This window comes from Megascapheus bottae, chromosome 13, assembly GCF_031878675.1.
Source record: "Megascapheus bottae isolate mThoBot1 chromosome 13, mThoBot2.hap1, whole genome shotgun sequence".
Classification (NCBI taxonomy): domain Eukaryota; kingdom Metazoa; phylum Chordata; class Mammalia; order Rodentia; family Geomyidae; genus Megascapheus; species Megascapheus bottae.
In genome coordinates, this window is record NC_143521.1 from 57549619 (window position 1) to 57562326 (window position 12708).

The 12708-nt window shown below is 57.2% G+C and overlaps 1 protein-coding gene across 1 annotated transcript in view; it reads right to left on the reverse strand.

Moving 5' to 3' along the window:
- The window catches only part of C13H4orf50 (chromosome 13 C4orf50 homolog), a 33154-nt gene that overhangs the window by 10184 nt on the left and 10262 nt on the right, over positions 1–12708 (reverse strand). Inside the window, 4 exon segments of the mRNA XM_090343172.1 lie at positions 324–463; positions 6315–8253; positions 9501–9592; positions 10122–10236. Of these exon segments, the coding sequence (XP_090199298.1) occupies positions 324–463; positions 6315–8253; positions 9501–9592; positions 10122–10236 (2286 nt within the window).

Sequence of the window (12708 nt, forward strand, 5' to 3'; positions counted from 1 at the left end):
CCTGCACAGGGAAACCACTGCGCCCGCTGTCTCCCTCTGCTTTATGTGACCGTGGGCTGGCCTGCACAGTCACTCTGAAGTCAAGGTCACAACCCGATCCCACTGCCCAGGGTCTCTGCTGCAGGCTTATAGCTACACCTGCATCCAGATACTAACTGGACAACAGTTCTGTGCCCATCTTTCCTCCTGGCACACTCAGCACACTAAATCTAGTCATCCAAGCAAGGCCTGGCGTGGTCAGAGAGGCATCAGGGCTGGTCAGGATCTTGACCTCCATTGGGGTGAGGGGTGGTTGGGGCAGAGGGGGGTGTTGGCCAGCCTACCGTGGCCTGGAGCTCCTCCTGTCCACGCAGTGCCTGGTCCCTCGCGGCCTGCAGCTCCAGCAGCACGGAGCCCTGGTCTCTGAGCTGGCAGTGCAGAGTCTGCACCTGGTGACGCAGCCGCAGTGTGCACAGCCAGAGGTCTCCCCCCGCCTCCCGGACTTCTGAGTCCTGCAGCTACCCAGAGCAGATTGGAAGGAATTTTGTAGGTTGCCGTCCAAGTAAGGCCTTAGCCCACAATCTTAGCCCACTTTTCTTCTCCATCATGTTTTCCCTCATGAAGAAGAAGGAAAAAAGCTTTTAGAAAAATCCAGGTGCTTCTGGTTCCCGCCTGCTGTCCTACCTACTTGGGAGACTGGGATTGGGAGGCCAGATGGGGCAGAAAAGGTCAGCCTGGACCCAGGGGCACGCTCTTGTCACGTGAGCCAGAGGGGCAGGTTGCTGCAGACGCTTTCCTAGAAAGTAAACCAGATGCAAATCCCAGCATAAACCAGGGCTGGAGCCATGACTCAGGAAGAATGTCCACCTAGCCACTTGTAAGGGCCCAAATTCAAACCCAGTGCTGGAATAAATAAACAGACAAAAACCTTTAGAAAATAAGGCACAAAATTCAGCTCCAAGCTGGGCGCGGTGGCTCACGCCTGTCATTCTAGCTACTCAGGAGGCTGAGATCTGAGGATCGAGGTTCAAAGCCAGCCCAGGTACTAAAGTCTGTGAGACTCTTATCTCCAATTAACCACTAGAACACTGGAAATGGTGCGGTGGCTCAAGAGGTAGGGTGGTAGCCTTGAGCTGAAGAGCTCAGGGACAACGCCCAGGCTCAGAGTTCAAGCCCTACAACAGACAAAAAAAAACAAATCAGCTCCAATTCTAGCATCCACCGTCACCATCTTCCTCATTCTCGGGTGCCTACAAAGCTGGGCAGCCAGACTGAGTGCGTGGCTCAGCTGGGAATCCTAGAATAGTCCCAGAATTGTATTCTTAGAATACCAGGAGAGGAAGCTTGAGGCTGGTCTGGTGGCCCAGCTGTCGGCCCCCACGGGGAAACACAGTGTGCTGAATGCAATTCTGCACTCTCATCAGACCGCCCGACACTCACACCACTAACGCTTCCTGCCTTTATATCAAACAGAACCCTCTGGCTTTGCGGCAAGCGCCACCGGAGTGCAGCCCAGCTGGGCTTGCTCTTCTCATGTGAGTGTCAAGGGACCTTCAGTGGGGGCTGGGCATGAGGCACATGTGAGGTCACGGGTCCCCACTCTCCCACAGACCTGCCAGCACACAGGGGACACACCTGCACACCTGTGGTTTTGTTGGGGGGGATCTGCAGCCATGCTGAGTGCGCAGGTCACCGTGGGGTGCGGCAGAGGCTCACATGTGGAACACAGGAACAAACACACGTGGGCAGCATCCACGGCCACAGGGATTGCCAAGTGCATGCTTCACACGTCTACAGTGGCCAGTAGAAGTTCCCTTCCTCAGGGGGACCCAGAAACTCACCAACACCTTTCCTCATTGCAGGTGCACCCCACCTCTTCATTTAAAACCCCCAGAGCTCACCTCCAGCCCACCCCTCCTGCTGAGAGGGGACTCGGGCCACCCATGAACGAGAGCGGGGACGGAAGGCAGGCGGCGGGACCCGAGCGCCTGGCACCACTCTGCTGACAAGGGCCATCGCAGCAGACGGTGACTTTTGTTTAATGAACCGAAATTCGCACTGCGTGGGCCTGCCGGAAACAGATGGGTGTTCTGAAGGCTCCCACGGGGCTCAGCGACACTCCAAAACAATTTGGCCTTTCGGGAAGTTTCATGGCTTGCTGCTGCCACCGTCCCCAGCAAGTGACGTGGACAGGGGCACTGCTCTGGGGGCCCCATGGCAGTATCCACAGTGTGATGTACACAGCACAGCCTGCTGGCCCTTCACCACACGGCTGTCCAGGACAGACACCTGCACAGCAGACACTGTCACCCCACCTCCAGCCTGGAGGTGCCCAGGCTCACCCTGGAGGACAGTGGAGGGGGAATGGTGGAGGGAGGACAGTGGAGGGAGGATGGCTGAGTGGCCTCTAGTGTGGTCTAGGCCAGGGCAATGCCACTTTTTTTTGTGCAACACTAGAGGGACCAAGGACAAGCTATCAAAGTGCCATCAGTGAGCGCAGAGCCAGGAAGGTCCATGGCCCTGGCCCCTGGTCCCCACGGGAGACCTGGGCTTGGGTGGCAGCTCCAGGAGAGAGATGAGCACAGAGGGCCCAGCACAGGAGGCGGGGAGCTCAAGCCAGGGTGGCTGCATGGCTAGGGACGGTGGCCAATAGCGGCTAACTACTACTTTGTCCACAGGAAGCCACAGGAGGTCGCAGGCCCGGGGGACAAAGAGACAGGAAGGGGGGGGCCTCTCCTCACCCTCTGCCTCTCTATGCCCTCAGCCCCTCCAGTTTCACCTCCAGTTGTCGATTCCAAATCTCCTGACTCTAGGTCACCTCTTGGCCTTGTACCCCAACCTCACTCTGTGGCTCCCTATCCTTCTACCTGGCTTCTCTCCTCCAGGTAGACTATGGATGTCATACAGTGCCTACGGGTGGGTACGTCGATCAACTTGAAGCCCACTGTGCCTAGAAAAGCTCACAAGGGGCCTGTGAGCTCATGTGATTCCACTTCACCTCATCCCTGGCCCCAGTGGCCTGCTGTGACCACGGGCTTGCCAGCCACGCCAGCTCCCAAGCCTGGATCTTCACTGCTCACTGGACCCTGGATTTCCAGGGCCTCCCAGGCCAGAGAAACTGGGACTTGAAAACTACCAAATCTGAGGCTGACACAAAAGCAAAACTTTGCAGGCAGTGGAGATTTCCAGTCCTGGGGGAAAGGATGCATGACCAAGAGCTTCCTCAGGTCCTTCTAGAACATACCACAGACTACAGCTGAGGTGTGAAAGACTCCACACCCTGCAGGGGCTAAACTGGGGCTCCTTGCCAGACTTGAGAACTTGTTCTCACTGGTCCTTGCTGTAAATGCTCCCCAAGCCAGCAGAGAGTTCCAATCCCAGAGTGGGGAGATACAAGCACAGAGACCTCACCCCATAAGAAACAGAGCAGCAGGCTCAAGTGTTCCTATTGAAAAAAAAAATCTTACACTGAGCATTGGTGTCTCCGGCCTGTAATCCTAGCTGCTCAGGCAGCTGAGATCTGAGGATCCAGGTTCAAATCCAGCTTGGACAAGAAAGTCTGTGAAACTCTTAGCTGCAACTAACCAGAAAACAAAACAAAACAAAACAAAACAAAACATATGTGGAGCTGAGGCTCAAGTAGTAAAGGCTAGCCTCAAGGGAAAAGGCGAGGGGACAGTGGTCAGGCCATGCGTTCAGCCCCAATACTGGAAAAAATAACCCCACAGCTCCCCCAGACTCCAAAGCATCTGTGTGTCCTGCTATTTCTTTGTTTCGCCTTTCTTTCTCTCAGGCACTGATAATGAAGATGGGAGCCTCTGTTGGTACTCTTGCTCGGTCTCCATCAGGGTGTGTTATAGAATAGTAGGGCTTCTGCTGGTACTAGGGACTCCTGTCTGTGATTCCAGCCAGTCAGGAGGCTGAGATCTGAGCATCATGGTTTGAAGACAGCCCAGTCAGTCATATAACAAAATGTAGTACTGGTGTGTGGCTCAAGTGGTAGAGCACCAGCTAAACAAGCAAGTTGAGTAAGTAGGAAGCTGTACACTCAAACCAAGTGCTAACAAACAAACCAAGAAGTGGGGCTGTAAAGAAGAGAGACTGAAGGAAAAGAAATTTATCATTGCAATGCAATATGTTCTCAACATAAATTAGATAATGGAAAATGTTGGCCTGTCAGTGGAGCTCTGATTTTAATACTATGCTCCAGCTGGATTCTTTTGGCAAAGGCAAGAGAAATGGTCCTTTAAATTCAGCTTTTCTGGTTGTGGAAACGTCTTGTTGTGAAAGAAAAAGAAGAATTCAGACATTTTCTGAGGACGTGGGAAAGCTCTCAGTGCAGCTGAGACCTGACCGCCAGGACTTGCTGTTCTGTCTCCTTCCACTGTGCTCCTGAGGAGAGACTGGCCACATGGACCACTGTCCAGGCCTAGCTGACCATGTCCACATCCACGGCAGAGCCAAGCCAATGGGCAATGTCACCACTCCCAGCAAGAGATCAAATCAAAACGATCAAACTAAAAATGGTGACGTAGAATTAAGAAACTGCCTAATTAATTGCTTAATTAGAGAACTGAAACAATCATTGCAGGAGTCTGTTAATTATAGCAGATGAAAGCGTATCACTCAGGAAAAGAATAAAAATCCTGACTTGTTTTCAGGATGGTTGCAGGGCTCCTGAGAAGATACAGGGGTGCCAGCCTACATTCTATATGAGGACAAACACTTCTGGGGATGTCAGTCCAATTCTAGAGCTTGAACTCAGGGGCCTGAACACTGTCTCTGTGCTCAAGGCTGGAGTTCTACCACTTGAGCCACAGCTCTGCTTCTGACTTTTATTGGTGGTTAACTGGTGTTTAAGAGTCTTACCAGCCAGGTACCAATGGCTCATACCTGTAATCCTAGCTACTCAGGAGGCTGAGAATGGTGGCTTGAAGCCAACCTGGGCAGAAAAGTCCCCATGAGACTCTTATCTCCAATTAACCACTGAAAAACCAGAAGTGGAGCTATGGCTCAATTGGTAGAATGTTAGCCTTGAGCACAGGAGGCTCAGAGACAGTGCCCAGGCCCTAAGTTCAGACCTCACAATCAACCGGGGAAAAAAGTGTCATAAATAATAATTCCTGCCCAGGGCAGCCTTGAACTGTGATCCACAGATCTCAGTCTCTGCGTGTGAGCCAGAGTCCAGCTTGAGGCTGTCTTTTCTTACAGTGCCAGCACCAGACCACCATCCTAAGCTACAGAAACAGAAAGTGGGTTCCCAGACCCTCCTTGACAAGTTGGTAAATTTGGCCTTCAAGATTTTCCACAACTGGGATTTAGTGGAAGAGCAAAAGATTAGGAAGAACGAGTTGCAGACCAAGAGTCAGAGTCTAGTTATTTGCTGAAAAGCAAACTCTAGTTCTTGTTGGGATTATGGAGGAGAAATCCCCCTCTGAAGGAAGGAACCTGGGAAACCCCGAGCAGGTTGACCCCCAAAACATCACAAATGCAAAGAAACCTGGCACTGGACAGCCAGTGGCCTATGAAGGGACCACAGAATAAGGAACAGACTGCCTCTGCCACAGGAGAGGTCACCATCAAGAGGGGAGGGGGAGGAGGAAGAGGTGTGCAACGTCCAGAGATGGAGAGAGGAAGGAGAGGAAGGAGACATGGGGAGAGGCGGGACTCAAGCCCAGATGGTCCTGAAGACATGTGCACACAGTCATTGAGAGCATTGCATGCTGGGAGGCGTGAAAGTGGTGGCTGTCAGAGAGGACAAGGTCACGGGGTGGGAGCCCCCACGGCACCTCCCATAACCACCACTTTGCCCGTGGCTACTTGAAAATCCAATACGCAGAATTAGCCCTCGGGGAAACTTCCAGATCTGATGCTACCAAAACAAGCTGCCTGCCCAGGTTCCCCTGGCCCACGTGTAGGGGCAGGCTAAGCTTTCCTGGCAGGCCAGCTTCTGGACCAGATGGCCTGGGTGCATGCCCCAGCCCGCTAGCCGTGTGACCCCAGGCAAGGCCCCTCCCTTCCCCAAGTCTGGCTTCTTTCAGCTGATAAATGGGGTCCTTAGCATGCCTTTCCCCAGGGCTGCTGGAGGGTGCATGGGTCAGTGGGTTCAACTCCGGAGAGGGGAGCAGCTCCACTTACCTGGGTGCCCGGAGCCCCAAGCCTCGGAGCCTGTCCTTGGTCCACCAAGCACCCCGGTTTTCCCCCATCTTTCTCCATCCCGGCGTTGCTTCCATGCAGAACACAGGGGGCTGTGGCATCTCTCCAGGCTAATGGTGATGCGGTAGAATGAACATGGAGCCCAGCACTCTGCAGGTCTAAGGTCTGTCCTGTCCGACTTCTTGTCACAGCTGCTTCCTCCTCCAGAGGTGACCCTGAAAGTCCAGTCGCCTGGACTTCTTTGTCTACCGAGGGCAGCTTGTGTCTGGCCATCTTGGCATCGCCCTGGGTGTGCTGTCTTCCCCCACCTCTGCCCTGCCCCACTTGCAAGGCCACGTCCCTCTCCAGGGCCTGGACCCTGCACAGAAGCTGCGCCATCTCCCCCTTTGAGGCCTGGACCATGTCTTCTATCCCCAGCACCAGATCCTTGATCAGTTCTTTGTGACCAACCCCAAGCTCCAACATCACCCCCCTGAGCTCCAGGTTTTCCTGGCTGACTTGTTCTGCCCCATGCCGACCTCTCCTTAAGCTCTCAGACAGGGCTCTGTGGAGCCGGCACAGGTCCCTTCTCAGCGTCTTGTTTTCTTCTTCCAGTTCAGAAATCTTGCTGTAACTCTTTCGGTTGCAATCTTCCAGGTGGGTGATGGCCTGGTGGCATTGCTCCAGCTCTGCCCACAGCATGGCCTTTGCCCGCTCCAGCCTATGGATCCTGGCTGCGGCTCTGACTCTCTCCCCTTCAAGGTTGCATGTCTCAGGATGGCATCTGTCTTGCTGTCCCTGAAGTCTGGCATTAGTATGTAAATCCTGGCTGCTCTCTCCCTCCAGGGCAGTGGGGAGCTGGTGGAACCTGCCCCTGGCCCTCTCCAGGGCTCCCCATGACAGGTGCAGGGAGAGGGGTCTCTCACCCAGCTCTGCCAGGCCCTGGGTAGCTTCACTCCCATTGGGTGCTGGGAGAACTTTGGTGGTGCCCAGGGCCAGGGTTGTTCCCAGACTAACACCTTCTCCATCTTCCCTGGGCTTCGTGTGCCCCGCAGGGCAAGTGCCCAAACCCCGGCTGGCTGAGGCCTGCTGAGAACAAGCAGCCATTGCCCACGGGGAAAGGCACGGAGAACCTGGCTCTTGCTGTAAGAAGTCTGCTTCAAGGCCTGCAGGACCCTGAACCCCCATGCCACCCACAGGAGACGCCTCTGGGGGCAGGGCCGTCTCCTCCTCCTCTTCTTGGCCTCTGTCCCCATGGTTTTCTTCTTGAGGAAGCAGGGCTTCTCTAAACCACAGTTGGTGGCTCTCTCTGCTCCACGTGCTCCTCCGGATGGTAGGGTCCCTCTCTGCAGGGAGGTGGCTGTGGGCTGGCCATGACACGCTGGGCCCCAGGCTCCGGGCTCCACTGGGGTCTGCGGGTCCTCTGTCCTCCTCCTCAGGTGGAAGTCCTCCCAGGAGGCCCTGACCATGTCCCTCCATCATCTGCCTCCCATTTAGGGGCCTGGGGCTCTCCTCTGGCCCACAGGCTGGCCCTGGACACCTGTGGCAGGGGACGGGTGCCCAAGCTTCCAGGGCCCCACCCTTTTCCTGCACGCCCTCTGGAGCTTGGACTTCAGTCCCTGCTGAACACTTGTCACCAAGCTTCAGCTCTGCCACATCCGAAATCCCTCCTGACTCTGCCCTCTCCGCCTGGCCCCCTCTTCCCCAAGTCCAAGTGTCTCTCATAGCTCCAGGCCCTGTCCTGGGCGGTGGGGCACTCGTTGTGTGAGGGGTCTCCTGGCAGGAGGAGGGGTCCTGGTTCCTTGCTCTTGCTCCATGACAGTCCCAAGCTGCCTGGGCCACAGCCCAGGGGCCGGGAGAGGGCCTGGGGCCCCGCGTGTCTGGGGCCTGGGGTTTTTCTAAGGAAGGGTCCTGGGGTAGAGGGAGTGGCAGGGACTCAGGGTCCCCAGCTGAGCCCCCGAGTGGGATCGTGGATGTCTGGACCAGGAGAAAGGGCTCTCCAGCCGCAGGGGCTGCCAGGCCCTCTGCTATTCCGGCCGAGTCTAAGGGCAGGGGCAGCTCATCCATGCACTGCCCTGGAGGGCAGCCACACAGCAGGAGAAGAATCTGTCCATCCAGGCTGGGCTCAGCCAGGGAAACCTGCGGATGGATGGAAGATCCCGTGTGAGGCAGGCCCTGCCCACAGCCCCTCTCACCTCCCTGACCTCCGCTCTAATGGTCCCTGTGCTCCTTGCTGAGCTGCACATGTGCCTGGCCCTTCCCACTCTTAGCCAGGCTGCTGCCACCCCAGGACCTTCACACATGACCTGCTCACTGACTGCAGTCATTTCTCCCTGCCCCACGCAGCATGTCCAGTATGGTATCCGCAAGCACCACAGGGCCACCAAATGTATTAGCACGAGATGTGCATAGGCAGAATCCCACCTTTTGGGAAGTCTGGCTCTGTCATGGCTCAGGGCTTCCATCTAGTACAGTGCTAGTATAGACGACTAGCCACAGTGGAAGAGCTCAGTGTACAGAGCTCGTGTGAGCTGTCCACTGCCCTCGTCAGGGCCTAGCACCATGCTGGACCCATGATGAGACTTGTAAAACATTCTGAGTCTGTCTTCCCATTCACTTAGTCCCTATCATCCAGGGAGGAGGTTGCCAGCAGGTATGAAACCCAGGTGGAAGGGCAGATGTGGCTCTCCGGGTAGAGATGTTGCCCCATTTCAGCAAGAGGAGATGGAAGTCCAACAAGGCTGTCCAGGCCCGGTGCCCTGGCCTCTGCCCCCGGTACCACCTCCCCTTCACGTCCCACTGCTCTTCCTCCATGCCCACTGCTCATCGCAGGGAGATGGGGTGCTTGGCCTGGGAATATGTAGACCTGGGTTCAAGTCCTGCTTCTTCTAGGGACCAATTCCTAGAGATTCAGGCTTCTTGCCTATAAAATGGGGCACCCCATTACCTGGACCCCAGGAGTGAGAGATTGGGAACAGTGGAGCTAAAAGTGAGCCCTGCTGGGGGCCAGGCCAGGCCTGAGGGGTTCGACTGGCACACACAGGGCCTCTGGGGATGCCCATCTCTGGGACTGGCACCGGGCCAAGGGTGGCAAAGGGGCCAGGGGCTCTGGGTGCACTCGGGACTGGGTGGAGCAGCTTGGAGTCTCGTCCTGCCCTGAAAGCCTCTGCAGTGTTCCATGCAGGTAAGCTTGCACTGTGACCCCAGCCAGCCCTCAGCCAGGACTCCCCTGACACGACAAAAACATTGCATCTCCTCCCCCTGAAAGCTCCCTCTCTCTCATTCTCCCAGGCTTTTCTAGAACGTTGTCCCAAATCCAGCACATCCTTGTCCACACAATGCAGGGACCCAGTGGTCCCTGCGTGTGTGCAAACCTGGGGCTCTACCTGGCCTCCACTGGACCCTGCGTGGTCTCCCGGGAGCTGGTTCTCTGTCCCTGAAGCTGGGGCTGCCAAGCAGGGCTCCTCTGAGTGCTGGCCTGGGACCAAGGAGACCAGGGTTAAACAGATTCTCCTGGGAGAGCCCCCTGGAAGCCTCAAATGATCCTGTTCCCTCGGTCAGCCAGGACACCCTCATGACCAGGCATTTGAGCTCCCATCCCCTGCCAGTGAGGAAACTGAGGCAGGAGAGGCAGGTGGGCCACATGCTGCAGATCAGAGCAACTGGCCCTCGAGGCCTCTTTGACTGGCTTAGCACTCTCACTGGGTGATGTCCCCAAACCTCGAAGACACTCAGGGTCCCTGTCAGTTGGGCGAGAGCAACTGTCACTCTATAGGCACGGCGAGCCCCTGGCTGCTGGTGCCAATGCAGGCTTGATGGCCCCATTCTACCTCAAGTCAAGGACCCTGGAGGGTGTCATCGATTCCAGCTTTGCTGTGTGCCACAGCCTCTCTGAGCTCAGCTTCCTGTCTGTAGGATGGGGAGGCTTCCTCCCCCACCCCACCCCTGCATCAGGACCTTGTGAGGACTGAGTGAACTGGCCTGGCACACCCTGAGTCCCCACACACCTGCGGAGGCCTGGTATCCATGGGCGTCCTCACCACGGCTTCGGCTGGTACACAAATCCAGAGCCCCGATCTTGGGCAGGGATGATACGCCATCCGGAGCACAGCTTGAGGCACCCTGGAGGGAGATAAAGAATGGAAGTCCTTGTGACCCGTCTCTCCACGGCAAGGTGGGCTCTGGCCCATGAGAGCAAAGGGCTCACAGCCGCTCTGCCTGGCCCCTGTGCTCTTGTACCTCCAGGCCACCCTCTGCTGATAGCCCTTGGCCCCTTGGGAACAAGTGGTCACATCCCGTCTTCAGAGGAGTCTGTCCATTAGCGTGGCCCCCCTTGTGCAGTTTTGTGTTCTCTTGGGACATGGAGAGGGCCTGTCCAGGACTTTTGTATGGTCCTGTCCTGCATCTGTCAGTAGTCCCCAGGGCAAGAGTATGCCGCGGGAAGTACGCTCTCCCCCGCTCCCAGAGGTAAACTGCAGGCGTGCGTCCAAACAGCAAGCAGCAGGCACTCATGCCAGCCGTGACTGCCACACAGGACAGCTCCTGCCCGGTGCTGCCCAGGCAGAGTGCAGGGCCGGGCTGGGCGAAGACCAGCAGGGGCGGGCACTTGGGACAGGTTTCCTCAGCCCCTGCTGCTGCCACCTTCTCCACAGGACCTGAAGCTCCTCCAGAGAGGGAGCTTGGTCCTGGGTCACAGCAGCTTCCTGACCTGCCACCTCCTGGCCACACCCTCTCCTGACCCTTCTGATCTGCCACCTCCTGACCACACCTACCCCTGACCACGCCTCCTCCTGACCACACCTCCTCCTCATGACCACACCTACTCCTGACCACACCTACCCCTGACCACGCCTACTCCTGACCACACCTCCTCCTGACCACACCTACTCCTCCTGACCACACCTCCTCCTGACCACACCTACTCCTCCTGACCACACCTACCCCTGACCACACCTCCTCCTCATGACCACACCTCCTCCTGACCACACCTCCTCTTCCTGACCACGCCTCCTCCTGACCACACCTACCCCTGACCATGCCTCCTCCTGACCACACCTCTTCCTCATGACCACGCCTCCTCCTGACCACACCTCCTCTTCCTGACCACGCCTCCTCCTGACCACACCTACCCCCTGACCACACCTCCTCCTCCTGACCACACCTCCCCCTGACCACGCCTCCTCCTCATGACCACACCTACTCCTGACCACACCTCCTCCTCATGACCACACCTACTCCTCCTGACCACACCTCCTCCTGACCACACCTCCTCCTCCTGACCACACCTCCTCCTCCTGACCACACCTACCCCTGACCACACCTCCTCCTCCTGACCACACCTACCCCTGACCACGCCTCCTCCTCCTGACCACACCTCCTCCTGACCACACCTCCTCCTGGCCACACCTACCCCTGACCACGCCTCCTCCTGACCACACCTCCTCCTGACCACACCTACCCCTGACCATGCCTCCTCCTCCTGACCACACCTCCTCCTCATGACCACACCTACTCCTGACCACACCTACCCCTGACCACGCCTCCTCCTGACCACACCTCCTCCTGACCATGCCTCCTCCTGACCACACCTCCTTCTGACCACACCTCCTCCTTCTGGCCACACCTACCCCTGACCACGCCTCCTCCTGAACACACCTCCTCCTGACCACACCTCCTCCTCCTGACCACACCTACCCCTGACCATGCCTCCTCCTGACCACACCTCCTCCTCCTGACCACACCTACCCCTGACCACGCCTCCTCCTCCTGACCACACTTCCTCCTGACCACACCTCCTTCTCATGACCACACTACTCCTGACCACACCTCCTCCTCCTGACCACACCTCCTCTTCCTGACCACGCCTCCTCCTGACCACACCCTCTCCTGACCACACCCTCTCCTGACCATGCCTCCTCCCGACCACGCCCCCTCCCAGCCACGCCTCCAGACCTGCCACCTTCTCCTAACCACACCTCCTCCTGACCTGCCTCCTCCTCCTGACCACACCTCCTCCTGATCTGCTACCTCCTGACCACACCTCCTCCTCCTCCTGACCACACCTACTCCTGACCATGCCTCCTCCTGGCCATGCCCCCTCCCGGCCATGTCCCTTCCTGACCTGCCTCCTCCTCCTGACCACACCTCCTCCTGATCTGCCACCTCCTGACCACACCTCCTCCTCCTCTTGACCTCACCTACTCCTGACCATGCCTCCTCCTGATCCTGTCTCTTGGCAGCACTGGGGGCCAGTGGCCACTGCCACATAAGGAGATGCTGGCACATCTCCCTGTTCCCATCCCATCTCCATCCTATCCCTGACACACCCAGCAGCCATCTCTCTCAGCTCTCTCCTTCACACGGATACGGAAACCAGCCCCTCTTGCCTTGCATTCCCTCAGCATGCTTCCCTGCCCTGCAAGATGAGACTCAGCCTCATACCTATGTCTTCCCTGCCCTGCGTTCCAGCAGGAGACTGCGGGCTGGGGGTCAGAGCTGGGCAGAGGCTGGGTCAAGTGACAGCTGAGAGACCCTGGGCAAGTCCCTGTCCGCATGATCCATATGCATCTGGAAAGGGCATTTCCCCACAGGTGC